Below are 17,854 nucleotides of genomic sequence, written 5' to 3'. Positions count from 1 at the left end.
GTATACTCAGATTTCATGAATATGCAAACTATCCCCGCCTCCACTCACTCACTCGAGCTCAGCGTTCCACTTATTCGGTTAACTTAACTGAAGAAAACACTGCTCAATGGTATCGCTATTTACAACGTCGGATACACAACGGTAATTCATATGATGTTATCAAACAGCTAAAATGTTAGCTAATGTTACAGAAACCATTTTCCCGTTTGCCGTCTCAGTCGCGTTCTAAAACAACGCATAACGTCAGTGGAGAAAGGCATAAAATTTATCCTAACATCGTAATATACATAATTTACTCACTATATTGCTAAATCTACCTGATTTTTCATATCAACAGAAACATACATAGATAACCTGGCTTCTCTTGAGACTCCCCTGCTTCGCAGCATAGGTAATAATATGCTAAAGCCTGCCCACATGCTGACGTGATTTGTTACAAGGTAGTTTGTGATGTAAGGAACACCAGCGTTTTTGAGACTATCTATGTTTCTATCTATTTAAGTTTTAAAGAGAAAATACTCAGCAATTGTGTTGACTTATGAATTTGCACATAGTTTGTCTTAAAGCACATTAAAAACACCACATGATTTTCACCACAGGGGGTCTTTAAGTTTCAATGCTGTTTCAGGATGGAAGTAGTTTGCTAAAGGGGCATTTTTGCAAGACCTTGCTCAACAACAACAAAAAAAAACGTCTCGGTTACATATGTAACCCTCGTTCCCTGAGTAGGGAACGGAGACGTTACGTCGGATGACGACGAATGGGGGTTTCGCCTAGAAAGCCAATCATCTTCGTGTATTATAAAACGAGCCAATGGCGATGAAATGCCATGGGTCTGCGGAATTTGCATAGCGTAACTCCGCCCCACCTCGTGGGTATAAAAGGAGGACGCTCGGCAACATGCAGATATGTCTTCGCTGAGGAGCCGAGACTGAACTCAGGCGTCTACCCAGCGGTACAGCGGAAGTGGCAGGGAGACGTAACGTCTCCGTTCCCTACTCAGGGAACGAGGGTTACATATGTAACCGAGACGTTCCCTTTCGTAGTCACTCCGAGTTACGTCGGATGACGACGAATGGGGGTCCCCGTGAAATCACGCCACCTTCACAGCTGTCTTCCAGTGCCCTGCGAAAAGTCTGATCCCCCTGTCGTGATACTGGCACAGACGAAGGAGTCCTACTTAACACAGGAATACCAAGGTACACTGGGAAGCATATCTCAGAGGAGATATGCCGCAGCATGCCTACCCGTAGGGAGGACTTAAGATACACATATGGCCGGAGGGCTACATATGGAGGAACACTGGAGTGACCAGCCCGAGGGGTGGCAACTTTCAACTCCAGGAGGGCAAGATGGCTTGCCAAGGGAAAGACACATGCTCAAGGAGGCTTACAGTGGAAATACACATGTGGGGGTTACTCAGGGAGGAACCATGCACACGGAGGCACCTAGCCGACGCCCAGGCAATAGACACTGGCGCCAGCATCAACAGTGCTGGAGGAACTCAGGGCTTCAGAGAGGAAGGCTCACCTGAGGAATAATCGCACGTATCCAGTCCGTGGAGTGGAAAGGCGAGCAAGCGAAGACACCTGAGCGGGTCCAGTACTAGCTGACTGAAGCGAGTACACGAGAGGACACAGGCTCCACTCGGAGATTATAGAATCTGGCGAATGTGTTGGGTGTCGCCCAGCCTGCAGCTCTACAAATGTCTGCCAGCGAGGCGCCATGCGCTAGAGCCCAAGAGGAAGCCACACTCCGGGTGGAGTGGGCTGTCACACCAAGGGGGCACGGTCGGCCTTGCTGTTGGTAAGCCAAAGCAATGGCGTCCACTATCCAGTGAGACAACCTCTGCTTTGAGAGAGCCTTTCCCTTCAGTCTCCCACCATAACAGACAAAGAGCTGGTCTGAGGTCCTGAAACACTGCGTTCTGTCTACGTAAGCGCGGAGAGCGCGTACTGGACAGAGCAGTGCCAAGGCTGGGTCTGCCTCCTCCCGGGGCAGCGCTTGCAGGTTCACCACCTGGTCCCGGAAGGGAGTGGTGGGAACCTTGGGCACATATCCAGGCCGGGGTCTCAGGATCACGTGAGAGTGACCGGGCCCGAATTCCAGGCACGCTTCGTCAACGGAGAATGCGTGCAGGTCCCCTACCCTCTTGATGGAGGCCAATGCAACCAGGAGCGCTGTCTTCATAGACAGGAACTTAAGCTCCACTGATTGCAGAGGCTCAAAGGGAGCCCTCTGCAGGGCATTTAAGACCACTGAGAGGTCCCAAGAGGGAACGAGAGGAGGACGAGGAGGATTTAGTCTCCTCGCTCCTCTCAGGAACCTGACGATCAGGTCGTGCTTCCCCAGAGACTTACCTTGAACTGCTTCGTGATATGCGGCGATAGCGGCCACATACACCTTCAGGGTGGAGGGAGACAGCCTTCGCTCCAACCCCTCTTGCAGGAAGGAAAGCACGACAGAGATCGAGCACCTCCTGGGGTCTTCTCGACGAGAAGAGCACCAGTTGACGAAGAGGTTCCACTTCAACGCATAGACATGTCTCGTGGACGATGCTCTAGCGGAAGTGATGGTAGCCGCCACCGCTGGTGGCAGGGTACTCAAACCTGCCTCGTCCCGTCCAGGAGCCACACGTGGAGCCTCCAGAGATCGGGTCGAGGGTGCCAAAGGGTGCCCCGTCTCTGAGAAAGGAGATCCTTCCTCAGAGGAATTGGCCAAGGAGGTGCTGTCGCGAGGAGCACCAGTTCGGAGAACCAGGTCCGGGTGGGCCAATACGGCGCAACCAGAATGAGCTGCTCCTCGTCCTCCTTGATCTTGCACAAGGTCTGTGCGAGAAGGCTCACTGGGGGAAACGCATACTTGCGTAGGCCCCGCGGCCAGCTGTGCGCCAGTGCATCCGTGCCGAGAGAGCCCTCGGTCAGGGAATAGAACAGGGCGCAATGGGTCGAGTCGTGAGAGGCAAACAGATCTATCTGTGCGTCCCCGAACTGGTCCCAAATCAGCTGAACCGACTGGGGATGGAGTCTCCATTCGCCGGAGATGGGCCGAAACCGTGACAGCTCGTCGGCTGCAAAGTTCCGATCTCCCGGAATGTAGATAGCACGAAGGGACCTCAGGTGCTTCTGACTCCATAAGAGGAGGTGGCGTGCGAGTTGCGACATACGGCGGGAGCGTAGACCACCCTGACGGTTGATGTACGCTACAGTCGCGGTATTGTCTGAACGGACTAGTACGTGTTGACCCCTGAGCAACGTGAGGAAACGGTGCAGGGCAAGGCGTACTGCCAGCAACTCGAGGCAATTGACGTGCAAAAGGCGCTGGGGTCCTGTCCAGGAGCCCGCGGCAGCATGTCCGTTGCACATGGCGCCCCAACCCGTGGAAGAGGCATCTGTGGAGACAACAACATGCCTGGAAACTCGTTCTAGGGGAACTCCGGCCCGTAGAAAGCTGAGGTTCCTCCACGGAGTGAAGGACTGACGGCAGGTCGGAGTCACTGGGACTCGGAACGTGCCGTGATGCCATGCCCACCTCGGGACTCGATCGCGAAGCCACAGCTGAAGCGGTCTCATATGAAGCAATCCGAGCGGCGTTGCTGCGGCTGCGGATGCCATATGCCCCAGGAGCCTCTGAAACAATTTCAGTGGGACCGCACTCTTGCCATCGAACTGTCGAAGGCAAGTCAGCAGCGAGTGTGCGCGCTCGCTCGTAAGCTGCGCGGACATGGCGACCGAGTCGATCTCCATACCGAGAAAAGAGATCCTCTGCACGGGGCAGAGTTTGCTCTTCTCCCAGTTGACCCGAAGGCCCAGACGGGCTAGGTGCCGAAGCACAAGATCCCTGTGTTCGCAAACCTGGTCTCGAGAGTGAGCTAGGATCAGCCAGTCGTCGAGATAGTTCAGGATGCGAACCCCGTGTTCCCGAAGGGGAACAAGGGCAGCCTCGACGATCTTCGTGAAGACGCGAGGAGACAGGGCTAGCCCGAAGGGGAGAACCGCGTACTGGTATGCCTGCCCCTCGAAAGCAAACCGTAGGAACGGTCTGTGTCGAGGTAAGATGGAGACATGAAAGTAGGCGTCCTTCAGGTCTATGGCTGCAAACCAATCCCGTGGCCGCACACATTCGAAAATGCGTTTGGCCGTGAGCATCTTGAACGGCAGCCTGTGAAGGGAGCGGTTCAAGACGCGCAGATCCAGGATTGGCCGTAACCCACCGGATTTCTTGGGGACAATGAAGTACGGGCTGTAAAACCCTGACCTCATCTCGGCTGGAGGGACAGTCTCGATTGCACCCTTCGCCAGCAGGGTAGCAACCTCCGCTCTCATGATAGGGGCATTGCCACCGACCATAGTGAAGCGAACTCCCCTGAAGCGGGGAGGAGACCGTGCGAACTGAATCGCATAGCCGAGCCTGATAGTTCTGGCGACCCAGCGAGAAAGGCTGGGAAGCTCCAACCAAGCTGTCAGATACTGAACCAGCGGGGTCATACGAACCACAGGCGTCCCCCCGGAGGGGCAGCGAAGCGGAGTGACCAGCCCAGGCGAGGGTGGCAAAGCGGCCCGGAGCGGGGGCGCGGTCATGCTCCGCGTCCTGACAGAGGAGACCAGGGAAGGACCAGCGTTCCACGGGGGTCTGCTCTGCCAGGGGTCTGGCGATAGAGGGGGACGAGAGTGGTGAGGTCCGGAGACGGCACACACTGTCGCCCGCACCCTCCGGGACAGAGGGGGACGGGAGTGGCGAGGCCCGGAGGCGGCACACACTGCGGTCCGAGAACTCTGTGACAGAGGGGGATGAGAGCGGCGAGGCCCGGGGGCGTCGCGCACTGTCAACCGGCTCTGTGTGCTCAGTGATGGGTGTATTGATTCTTTCTTTGACCATAATAGGGTACTGCCCACCCGTGGGTGGGCAGCGGGAGAACAAAAGATTCTCCCCCGGCCCTCCGCCGGGGGAAGGAGGGGGCCTGCAACCACCTCCTGGGAAAAAACCGACACCATCACTGAGCAGCCCGTCTCAGGAGCGCCGCTTAGCCTGGCGTTTAGCGGGGCGCGGGGCTGGAGAGTTCTTCCAGTAAAGTAAAGACTTCCACAAAATGTCTTTATCTTAGATCAATTCATTTGCATTATTACTGAACTGCTTGAACCCCTGGTTGTAAATGTTTATATTGACTATACCCAAGCTTGCACTGGTAGTTTAGAATTTAGAATCAGCAATAAACTGTGTTCCTGACAGATAAATGATGTCACAGGTGGGTGGTGAGTCACTATCCTGGTGGAATGTCAATAATAAAGGTAGGCAGAGCATCATATTGACCTGTCATATTGAGAATATATGATATTTAGTTTTTTCCCTTGCCTCACAAGACAGAAATGACAATAAACCAAATTTACTTGACTAGAGAAGACTTATACCAAAAGCCTTGTCTCTTGTGCCTGCAGCCTGTTTCCCGGCGTTTTCTAACTCTTTCTTGCCAGGTTGGCCATCAGACAGAGGATGGATAACAACTCCAAGGCTCAATCAGTTCCTATTCACTGGCCTGCCAAACTGCTCTCGGGTTCAGGCTGGAGCAACAGCGGATTGTTTGCTAGTAAAAGTGCCAAGCGTGGATGAGACAGAGGCACATCGACGGTTATAACCTGGCAGCCTTATTTTAGCCAGGGTGAAAACGGGTCTGTCTGCACCTTCTGTCAAAATTTCCAGCCCCTCTCCCAGATTCTCAGTCTCACTTTCTCCATTTTTATCTCCATGTGTGAGTTTCTCATTCCAATTCCGTCTTTTGTGTGCCCGTCATGTTATAAAGGCACATCAGTTTATGAAGTTAATCTGTGTTCAACTAATCCGCCTTGATTGTCTTGTCGTCCTTGTCTTTCTGGATTCATCCTTAAAATTAGTTTCCTTATTTCTCTCTCTCTCTCTCTCTCTCTCTCTCTCTCTCTCTCTCTCTCTCTCTCTCTCTCTCTCTCTCTCTCTCTCTCTCTCTCTGTCTCTCTCTCTCGCTCTCTCTCTCTCTCTCTCTCTCTCTCTCACATATATATATATATTATATATATATATTAAACATTATGGGGTTGACAAGTGTGTTTTAAATGAATGGTCTCTGGTCTCTGGCTTTCCCTGAACATGGTTGGAGTTATTTGGGTGGGAGGGCTGATGGATGTATGTTGTCAGTCTGAATTCATAATGAGGCATCAAGCAGCTTGTTAGATGCAATCAGTAGCTGCAACCCATGAACCTAATTTGATTTGCTTTCATGTAGCATGTTGTATCATCTGAGACCCCTGATGAGAGAGGCTGGGGGAGATGATCATTTTTAGTATGATTTGTTCACCTCTTCTATTTACAGATAAAGAACGCCCACTTAGCATCAACTTAGCATCAACTTAGCTCTTGGCACACTGAGAATGTTTATGGCCTGTTTCGCTTTTGTCCAGTCTAGTTAACCGAAAGTTAACCATCTCTTTGTTTCTGAATACATGAGTGAAAACGTTTTAGACTCTCAAATTATAAGAAATTATTAAGATTTAGCATCGAAACAAAAGAGAGTGTGCCTAAAGTTGGCATAAAATGTGAATGCACTTTTTATTTTTATTTAAAAAAAATGGCCGCATAATTTTTCTATTCTATTTTTTTCCTCCCAAAATAACTTGATCTTCAGGTGAAACCGACTTCTTTTGTGACTTTTGCTGGACTTAAACTCTGCCTCTTTCTTACAATCAAACACATGCTGCATCTGAAATTGAATACTTGCCTACTATATAGTATACGAAAAACAGTACGCCAACAGAGTAGTATGCCCGAATACATAGTATTAAAAAAACAGTAGGCGAAAAGTCCCTGGATGACCTACTACTTCCGGCGAGATTCTGAAGTGCACAATCAATGGACACTTTACTATCCCATGAGGCCACAGGAGAGAATTTATGAATGGAGGTGAAGGGACGCAATTGACGCTGCTAGGTCACATGATAATGACAACATGGCGGATGTAGTACCTCCGGATTACATTCATACTACGCACCTTCATACTATGTAGAACATACTTTTTAAACGGTCGCATATTGTTAAAATTTTAATGTAGTACCTAAGTACGCGATTTCGGACGCAGCTACAATCTCGCTTTCAGATTTGCTTCCATCCAATCAACAACTGATGGAATAAAGTCCCCGCCCCACAATTTTTTCACTCGGATGTGCAGAAATGCTGAATACTGAAAAAGTCTGTCACTGCTACGGTTAAATCACGACTTTAAGCTCTGTTCCAAAAACTAGCCTCACTTCTTACTCCCTACATAGGTAGCTTTCTTTTTCTTTTTCTTTTTCTTTTTCTTTCAACTGTATCTCAACTTGAAAGCTTATGAATGATTGATTTGGAACACTTGGTACTCCATACGTCACACAATTAGCACTCCACACGGGTTTTACAATTGACTACAATGAAATGTGTCGTTAGTATGTTGCTAAGCTAACATTGGGCACTATAATAAACATACAGTACAAACAAACTAATAAATCCTTTTTTACCATTATGATGCTTTTCTATCACTTGGTCAACCATATTGGAGATATTTATTCACTGATTCACAGAGAAAACCCCGCCCCCCATACACACACACAAAAAAAACGGTGTGCTTGTGTGTTTAGCTGACTGAATAATTCGATCACATCATTTTAAAGAAGCCGCACTAACATGTAAGTGTTTCAGTAGATCATTTCTATCTTTTATCCTTGTGTTTACACTCCGAAATGACCTTTTAGACTGAGGTCTAATTGGATAAAGTATGTTTTAGTGCTTAATGTATGCGAAGAGAGAATATCCTCTCTGTTTATAGAAAAAAAGGGCACAGGGCATTCCACTCCAGAGGCAATCCACTCAGAGATATTTCATTGCACCATTTGCCCACACTCATACTGTACCCAGGGTTTAGAATATGGTAGCATTACCTTTACCAGGGCAAACCGCAGTGAATGAAATGAGCTGTATCATTGAAAGATGCGGCAACACATTACCCAGCAGCACACATTTGTTGGAATGAAAAATCTGCTGAGCCAGAATGTGAAGATGAAGAAGGAGGTGCCAAAAACTGCAAGACAGCAGGCAGTAGGAAAAACTACAGCTCAAAAAAACAGTTCTTGTGTTAAAGCAATAGTTCGGTCATAAATGAATCATGAGTTCTGATTGTTTTTTGCTCAGTCTCATCATGTCATTCCATCCAAACCTGTATACATTTGTTTTATTGACACAAAGCAGAAATTTTGAATCACTGTTATCCACAAGAAACACACTGAATGGAGCCTGAGAGCTTCCAAAAGTACTCAAAATTACCATAAAAAATATCTTAAACATAGTTCATATAACGTATGCACTAGATTCCAAGTCTTCTGAAGTCACATGATCGCTTAATAATATCATAGTCCTCCACGTTGCATTGTGTCAGTGAGTCACAAACAAATAATTCTCAATCAGTGCAAGAGTTGGACTTTGCATGGCAGGTATCGCTTTGCAGATCAGAGTGTTGTAGCACCCACAAGACATCTTTGCACAATGTCTGCGTAAACTTCTGAATTATTTCCATGAGTCTTTTATTCTTGTGGGTGCGTTGAGAAGCTTTAGGGTGAATTATGTGAGCATGTGTGAAGGGACGAGTGGAGGAAGGTAAACAATGTGGAAATGGTGGTTTAAGGAGGCATAATCTGATTTTCAGAACGCTAGACAGAGGCACGCTGTCATGTCAGATGAGCCATGTCATCTTTATTAACAAGGGAACAAAGTTGGCAGGCTTGGCCGAGCCGCCACTGAGTGTGTCAACATATCCAGAGATTGTCCTACATAACCATTTATCTTGATCTGAGTTCAGCTAATGCCCAGCACAGTTATTATTTGGAATCTGTTTCTAATCAATACAGATGCTTCATTTGGTTGTATCAATCTTTCTACATCCTGACATTTGCTCATTTGCAGCTGTAAACAGACCATGGGGGTTTATTAAATAACTAAGTCATTAGACTAGACTGAAAATGCCTGACTATTTGCATTTGGTGGATTTCACTGTTATTAATCTAAAATGCGTCACTTGCTTATTTCATCTAGATCCAAAGAGGTGAGGGAGGCTCAGACTCTCAACATTTAAATAAATCCTCAAATTTACCTGATTGACTCATTATCAAAACAGTATATTTATAATTTTAAGTTCATGAAATGAAAAATCTGAAAGAATATTTGTAACCAAACATGTTTGGTTCCCGTTGACTTTCATTGTATGTACAAAAAATACAATGGAAGTCAATGAGTACCAAAACTGATTGGTTACCAACATTCTTCAAATTATCTTATATTGCATTCCACAGAAGAAAGAAATTCACATAGGTTTGGAACGACATGAAAGTACATTTTTATCAAGCATGCAGTGTGTAAAAATAGTAACATTAAGAATTAGAGAACCAGATCTTCTTTGTAAACTAATCATTTTAGGATCGTTACACGTTTTCTTTCATGCTCTTAAATAGCATTCAGTGAGCACAGCAAGTTTGAACCCTGAAGAACCCGTGTTGAAGTCCAATGACGAAGAGTTGCTAATAAATATATTTTGTTTTCCCCAGAAGTCATGCCAGTTCCAGAACAGCCTGCTGAAGCAGAGAACGCCACCATGCTCAGCCCAGGACTGAATGCTCCTAATGGGGATGGATCTGAGACTGAGACCACCTCTGCCATTCTAGCCTCCGTGAAAGAGCAGGTAGGACTTTTCATGTCCACTGTAGTACTTCAATCACATTTTGGGCACAAAGCCAGACCTTTTCAGTGGAAATGTTGAATTCTTTGCAGAACTGTCCATGACTTATCAGGAGACAGGGGTTATCTGCACACATTTGTCATATTAACTACTGTGCTAGACCTTTTCTGTACACTTTCTGGAAGACAGCGATTAAAAGTGGAATGATAAATGCAAGAAAGACAATTTTGTATGACATTGAGTGCTTGTCAAAAGGTAACTGGATGGTATTAAAGTGAACGTTGTAAAAGATTACACACATGTATAGTTATATTTAGGCTTGTAGAATGTCATCGTATGTAGATATATATCCAAAGACTCAAAGTACATTTTTACCGTCTATCTTTTTTCTCATATACACTACTGTTTAAATGTTTGGGGTAGGTAAGATTTTAAGTCTTTTATGCTAACCAAGGCTGCATTTGTTTGATCAAAAATACAGTAAAAACAGTAATATTGTGAAAATTATACAAATAAAAATGTTCTATTTTTATGTATTTTAAAACAAATGTTACCTGTGATGGTAAATCTGAATTTTCAGCATCATTACTTCAGTCTTCAGCGCCACATGATCCTTTAGAAATTCTTCTAATATGCTGATTTGGTGCCGAGAAACATTTCTGATCATTATAAATGTTAAAAACAGTTGTGCTGCTCAATATTTTTGTGGAAACTATGATACTTTTCAGGATTCTTGAATAGAACGTTTAAAACAACAGCATTTGAAATAGAAGACATTTGTAACATTATAAATGTCTTAATACTGTAACTTTTTGTCAAATTAATATGTTCTTGCTGTATAAATGTATTATTTTTTTATTTAAAAAAAATCATACTGACCCCAATGGTGTGTCTAATATATATATATAAATTCTAAATAATAAAACTGATTTGGAGAGGCCAGAGGGTTATTGAGTTAAAGCTCAGGTGTGACATTATTAAACCATTCAAAGATCAGCTGCTAAAAGATGTAGGAAAAAAACTGAAATATTTAGACAGACATTAGGTGTGGGAAAGTAAGCTGGAGGAAAGTGACTGTGTGAAGATGAATCTTTAACTGAGGAAATCTTCCTGAGGAAATATCCAGAGTTGCCGCAATGAATGCAAATTGAGAGATGGAGGGGGAAATCAGAAAAATGCCATAAAGTCAGAGCCTGCGGAACTGTTACACCTTGGGAATCTGTCTTGGTAATGATTTAATTGACACTACAGTATGCAACATATAATAGTATGTAATTTGTATTTGATTACATTCTTCTAGTTTGCCAAATCCCAGCTCAGCAGTAAAAGGCCACCTGTGTTTTACTCGATGATGGATGTAGTTCAGGCAGCCATTCCCATCCCACCTGGAACGGCCCCGTAAGATTGTGCAGGTGGCACTTCGGCCCAATCCGTCACAGAAATTAGCAATCAGTTTTATTCATACACAACGGGTTCTCGCTGAGTTGCATGGAGTACAGACGGCTAGCTCATCAAAGCCTCAAAATGTTGATGGCTTCATGTACTGCTTTAATAAAAGCTACATTAAAATCAGAGGTGCTGATGCAGTTTCACCGAGCAGAACTGAGCATCTGTACAATGCAGTGCTGGGGTTTCATGGTAGATTTGATTAATAAACCTGTGTATATCTGTGAGGCACTTGCTGTGAGGATGGCTGTGTAAATCAATGATACAGTAGTAATGTTTGGAGACTCTCCTCTCTCTCTAAAGCCCCATCTAGCTCCATTAAGCCACCTGTAAAACATCTTTGCACAATTTATAGGTATTGCTCTTGGTTCTGAACGTGGAGAAGTAGTTTATTTTAAAGTTGGTAAAGCAGTGTTTAACACTGTAATAGTGGCATATGAAATAATAGTACTACATTATTCAACAGTATATTGAACCTTCAAACAGCAACAAAATAAATTAAATATATAAAAATTGTTTTGAAAATGAATCGTGTAAAGTCTGAAAAATAGATACTAATTTCGAGATGTTTTTGATATATTACGTTTCAGTGTTTCGTTTTTGTTCATTCAAATTCATTTATTTGTGCTTAACTTAAAATGGGTGGTAATAGAAATAGATCAAATTAACTTGCACAAATACTCTAATATTGACTGATACATTACATAAAAAAAACGAATCTCGGTTATTAACCTATATGGTACCTAAATGGGTATTCTTTCATATTTAAATGTTATGGGCAAATCTCATCTTTTGTGGCGCAGTAAATAAAATAACGTTCTCCTGTAGTCTACTCCTATGTTATTTTGTCATTTAATGAATTCACTTGTACAGAAATACTTTAACTGACTTCAAAATTAGCAGAAAAAAGGACTTGAAATAACACATTAGCCTACACTGAAGACTGCATATTATTGTACATTGAAATCAAACCCACTTGCATATTTTTTTTCCAAGAAGAAAAAGCACAATTTATTCATTTCAAGCCCTCCAGTGAAAATATTGCTCTGTTCTGATCACACAAGCAATTAAGGCATTATATTTGCAGCCTTGAGATATCATTGTGAGGATGTGAGAGATATTTCTTAGCAATTTCAGACAAGCACAGACTGTGTTCAAGCCTCATTATGCCAACTCCTTTCATAAATCTAGCACATGCTTGGCCTTCACATTCCAGTGGGCTGGTCCCTGTGTAATAAAGCCTTTCATGTTGAATACTCTGATTAAGAAATAAAAAAGTAGAATAACAGAAGTAACAGAAGAATATTAAATAAGCTATTATTGCACACTGTTAGATCTAGGCCTATTGTCAGACATTTTAAAGAAAGCTGCTATACCGGAGTGTCGCTGATCTTGACACTGTCACAATAAGTTAAAGCAGAGGTTTTCAAACTTTTTGACACCCAAATATAATGATCCCCTTCCAAGGGACCACCTACGTGAACATAAAGGTAGCTATATTGTTATTTTTTATATCCGTTATTAGAGTTAGATGTATAAACCCGAAGAGAGGTATACAACTATGTTGACAATAGAATAAAATAATTCTTGCAATCCTCATCCATCAAAACTACTGATCTATATAAATGTAATTTATATAGATTAGTTATAAAAAAAACATTATTAGCGAGACGCTGGTTTGCTTTATCCAGTCGAAAATGTAAACTATCATCTGGCCAACGGTGGGATGTTTTGGCGTTCCGTTCAGTCTGTATTTCTGAGGCTTGAGGGCTCGCGCTCTTCAGAAACAATCCCAGAATATGACAGAGCTTGTTTTTTAAAGTCAAACCCAGAACTGGAATGAATAATTCACTGAAAATGCAACGTGAGTCTCTATAGACCTTATTCACAGCAGCGCCATCTTTGATTTTTAACGGGAATGAAAGCGAGGGTGTGAGGGAAATACATCTCTTCTGTGGGTTGAAACACTGCAAAAATGTCTTTCAGAGGAATTTCAGTAGACTAAAACGAGCTGTGGAAAATATGAAAATATGAGCTGTGGAAAATATCTAGGAGCTTTATACAGCTTTTTACAGAGGATGCCATTGAAAACACGGTAAGTCTATCCATCACAGCCTCTCTTGCATACATGTCATGTTTTGGACTGATTGTTTGAATGAATTTGCTTACTGGATCATTGGGCTGAACATTTCCCTGGAGTTTGGCTATTTATTTTAAAGGGGTCAATCGGATGCTCATTTTCCACAAGTTGGTATGATTCTTGTAACATATTTTGGTTAAAATTCCTCAATGGTTCTCTTTAAATGATAATGAGCAACTGCTCACCCCACCCCTCTCTTCCATGGGGCGTGTCGACACGGGACACGTAAAGTGATGCCTTGGTGGACAGTATACAAATGGCTGAGGGTGGAAATATGCTAATATGGGAAATATGCTAATATGGGACAGTCCGTCAGTGGTTGTGGGCGGAGCATCCGATGGCAACCTTTAAAACAAGATTTTATGTAATATTACAGTTATAAACAGTATTTTATTGACGGAAAATTACTGATTTCTATCGTAATTTATTTGCGTTAAATTATTTAAGGATTTTGAATTAATCACATACGGTAACATGTTAACGTCGACAGCCCAAATTGATTAAATTAATTAAATTAATTAAATTGTATTAATAATTATAATTATAATAATTACTATTATTATTATTATTATTATTAATATTATTGAATTGTTTTATTAAATGTTGTTTAACAATATATTGTTTAACAATATTCATTTATTTTTATTATTATTATTATAATTGTTATTGATTTGTTTTATTAACTGTTAAACAACATTTTCATTTATGAATATTTCATTGTATTATCGTCATCAGATCCTTCTCTGAACTTTTCCCCTGGAAGACCCTGGATTAAGAGATTTCTATTATTTTGTCACGGTTTACAAAGTGTCGCAAATCTTATACATCCCATGGCATTTCAGTTAGTGCTATTTTAAATCTTTGTGTAACTTACCGAATGTGGATCATAGCAGCGTTATTCTGTGATGTGTCTGGTGACGGCTGATGTGCTCTTAGGCGTGCATCACTGTTATGACCTCCATCCGCCCCTATCCTATCTAAATCCCCAACCACCCCTGAATAGATCTCTCAACCACCTCCTGCCCATCCCGCCACTCATTCACGTTGAGCATGGGCCTGTAGGATTACACCCGAGAGCAATCACCATAAACAGCACCATCATTGTAATCACCATCCTCATTACCGCACCCATCAAAATGGTAATGCACTTCAGCGGCGGATCTCTGATTCGTTGTGCTCTTCCTGTTATGCATTCACGTACTGCACGTCACCTATATAGGGCCCTCAAAAAGACGAGGCTCTGTGGCTTTCTGCGATCCGTGTCATGTGTGACTGTGTCAGGGCTGCCTGTGAGCTTCGCAAGATCTGTATTGAGTTTAGTGAGATAGAGAAGGAGGCCTCATAAATATGTATGTCATGCAAATGACCATCCGTCTTGTGTGTTTTCTTTGAAGTGATGTGTGTGATCTCAACAAGAGGCGGCAGTTGTGTGTCCCAATCAAGTTGCCCATGTTAGGCGATTTTATAAATGAACCCATCTTATTTTGGATGTGAGGGCTCGCTCAAAGAGATTGATTGGGAAGGGGCTGCATCTACCAAATTGTGCCGGTGTAAGTGGGGGCGTGGGACAGGTCTCAGTGAATAAGCTGAGATGAAAGGCAAGCTTTTATTTTGATATTAAACGGCACGCCGTGCAGAGTTTCTGTGATCAGTGCCTTTGTTTCACATGAGACTGCTGTGGATCGTATTACTGAGAAGAAACTCACCAAATTGAATGTGATTTACAGGTGACTAAAAATAAACACTTGTGACTCCAACATAGTAGAGTCGGTGGTATAATCGTCCGTTGTTGAGTGAAACATGGCAAACGTACAACAAGATAAAAAAAATACATTTGTTTAGATAATTTATTTTTTGTCTAAAGGCATTCCAGACTGAATTTGAGCCATTTTAGTGTTGGAAGTCGATTCCAAAAAGAATCGATTCCTCAATTCCGAGGCGTTGGATTCCATTCATCGATTCCAGAACCAGGAATCTGAGTCGATTCCAAAAAAAACTCGGAATCGAACAGCCTTAATGATTATTATCGACAGCCACTTTTGAGAATGCTTTTTAAAAAAAGACATGGAAATTGAATTTAAAGTTCAGCCAAATGCATCTCTACATATTCCAATGGAAGTCTTTATTTCCTGTTATTGCTGTAACCTGTATTATATTACTTTTAATTTGGCATTAAAGGTTTCCATTAGATATTAGCAATATTTTAGAATTTTAGATCTGGTCTAAATGTCTTTTTGTAAAATCTTTCTGTACCCAAGTCCTTAAGCATCCAGCACTAATCTAAAAAAGATGTTGAATGCCACTGAGGAAACTTTAAGTTTGAAGCTTCAACCATTCTATCCTTCTTTTTTGTTATATTAAATGGTGCATTGTTGGTACTCAAGGGTTTATGTTAAAGGGCATCCAGAGTTGGAACCAGCAGAGAGGCAGAAGCAAGTAAAGCTTGTGTCAGTCAATTCTGAGAGTATTTTCCTCAGATAAATCTAAATGTCATTGACTCTCAGTCTGGAAAATATCCAGCATCCTGCCATGTGATTGTTGAGCAAGAGCTTAACTTTGAGCCCGTCTCCACAAGTTAGAGTCATTTTTCGAAGCTTTCATATTGTTCTCACAGCACAATAATTACCAGATTATTCTGCCTTATTCTACGTCTGGGCTTTGGCGATGATCTAAATATGAAAATAGATTGCATGAGCAAATAAATAAATAATCATGTTTTTGTTTAAATATATATATATATATATATATATATATATATAGAGAGAGAGTGAGAGAGAGAGAGAGAGAGAGAGAGAGAGAAAGAGAGACTGAATAAATTAACAAATAAATAAATAATTGAATGAATAAAATGAATGAATATTTTATTTTTTTCATTCATGCATTCATATTGCTTCCACAGCACAATAATAATTGTGCATGGATGGAATACAAACTTAGGTCAGGGTATCAGCAACTATCTGAATGTATAAATAGATTGAATGAATGGAAAATAAATAAATTATAGAAAAATAAATAAATGCATAAACATGATATAATCTATTATTGATACAAAGATCTACAGTATCAATTAAATATTGTAAGAACAATAATCACAATATATTATTGCCTGAATACAGCTGTAATAAAAAATATAGATCGATTATTTAGAGAAAAGACAAGTCCATTTTTTTTCTGAGCTCGTTGTTACCTTTATTGTATCATCTGAAGTTTCTACATGGCAAATATTTATTTTAACAAGATGTGCATGTTTCACAGTGTCCGTTGCAATGCACCCAGAAGCAAAACATCTCAGAATGTGACTTTTCTGTTTTATATGAACATGGAGAGTGACACCTTGTTTGGTAAACAGTGTTACACACCAACTGCGTCATACAGGCCTCGCTTGCCTGCACAGGCTGTCACTGCTTCTATATCACACATAACCTCTCCGTCCCTCACTGAATATGCTTGCAAAAGGACGAGAGACGTGTAAATTCTGTAATGCAGAGAGCACAAGCAATAGAGACTGAGCGCTCGTGCAACAAAGAGAAATGAATATGTCACACATGGAGCAGACACGTGTGCGGTTGGAGGCCTCGGGGGCCTGTCAGTAATGGTTGGCCTCAGGGAAGAACAGCATAATGTTGTCAGTGTTTAGTGAATCACTACAGCGGACCAGAGAGCGGACAGGCTGTTTCCTCTGTGAAAATAACCCCGCACCCTCCCATCTCGACCTGTCTGCCTCGACTGCACAGCCAGTTTGCTGTCCTATTCAGAGCTACAGCCTCCTGTCGGTCTGTTAATCTGGGTTACAGCTCAGCTTTGCGTTGCTCTTGCTCACACTGGGCTCAGCAGCTCTGTCCATTGTATGTGTTTGTATTTGTGTGCTGTTTAGTTTTCTGTCGCTTAGTTTATTCACCCTCCGCTGTCAATGAATCGCTAATGAAGTTTAACAGGTGACAGTTTGCATGAACACTGACCTAGAATCAACTCCATTGAGAAATTGTAATCAACTGTAAATGTGTGTGCACGCGCATTTGGATATTGGATACCAGGTAAAGTGGTGTGGGACATCAAGAACATTGTTTATGGATGTTGGCTTGTTTTGTGTACACTATCATTATTGAACTGATTGTATCTTAATTAGAAATTGACCATGCAGAAAATGTCCTTCATTGACGTTCTTCAAGAGCGCTTTGCAAAAAAAAGAGTCTTGCCACAAGGTGGCAGACATATTAAAGTTCAACTTGACACTTGGAAAGTCTAACATGCTCAATGTGAAATCAAAATGGACACTTTTTGTTTTCGAAATGCATATTCTTTTCTGATAGAGTGCTGTATTCAACAAAATAATAATAATAATAATAATAATAATAATAATAATAATAAAGATTTCAAGCTCCTTTGAAACAACAATATTTTTAGCTGATGTCATCAAGCCCTTTTATTTTTCAGGTCCTGCTCTACAACCACCTGTCACATAGCAGTCTATGAATTCATAAGTAGTCCATACTTCGTCTTATTTTGTTGAAGGTCTTTTTAATGGCAAAAGAATCCCAAATATG

General features: G+C 42.4%; 1 protein-coding gene across 4 annotated transcripts in view; it reads left to right on the top strand.

Annotated features, from left to right (window-relative positions):
- ctnnd2a (catenin (cadherin-associated protein), delta 2a) overlaps window positions 1-17,854 on the top strand; it is a 329,118-nt gene that overhangs the window by 20,154 nt on the left and 291,110 nt on the right. For 3 of the 4 annotated variants that reach the window (XM_077244713.1, XM_077244712.1, XM_077244716.1), the window contains exon 2: window positions 9,594-9,727. In XM_077244713.1, the coding sequence (XP_077100828.1) occupies window positions 9,599-9,727 (129 nt within the window). In that variant the 5' untranslated portion in view covers window positions 9,594-9,598. Of the gene's footprint in view, window positions 1-9,593; window positions 9,728-13,074; window positions 13,266-17,854 lie in introns of those variants that run through there. The other variant, XM_077244717.1, reaches the window with a different exon arrangement.

This window comes from Siphateles boraxobius, unplaced genomic scaffold, assembly GCF_051911475.1.
Source record: "Siphateles boraxobius isolate OS27281-9 unplaced genomic scaffold, OSU_SipBor_1 26, whole genome shotgun sequence".
Classification (NCBI taxonomy): Eukaryota; Metazoa; Chordata; class Actinopteri; order Cypriniformes; family Leuciscidae; genus Siphateles; species Siphateles boraxobius.
The sequence above is the reverse complement of the archived record's forward strand: the minus strand, read 5'-3'. Positions and strand labels throughout refer to the sequence as shown.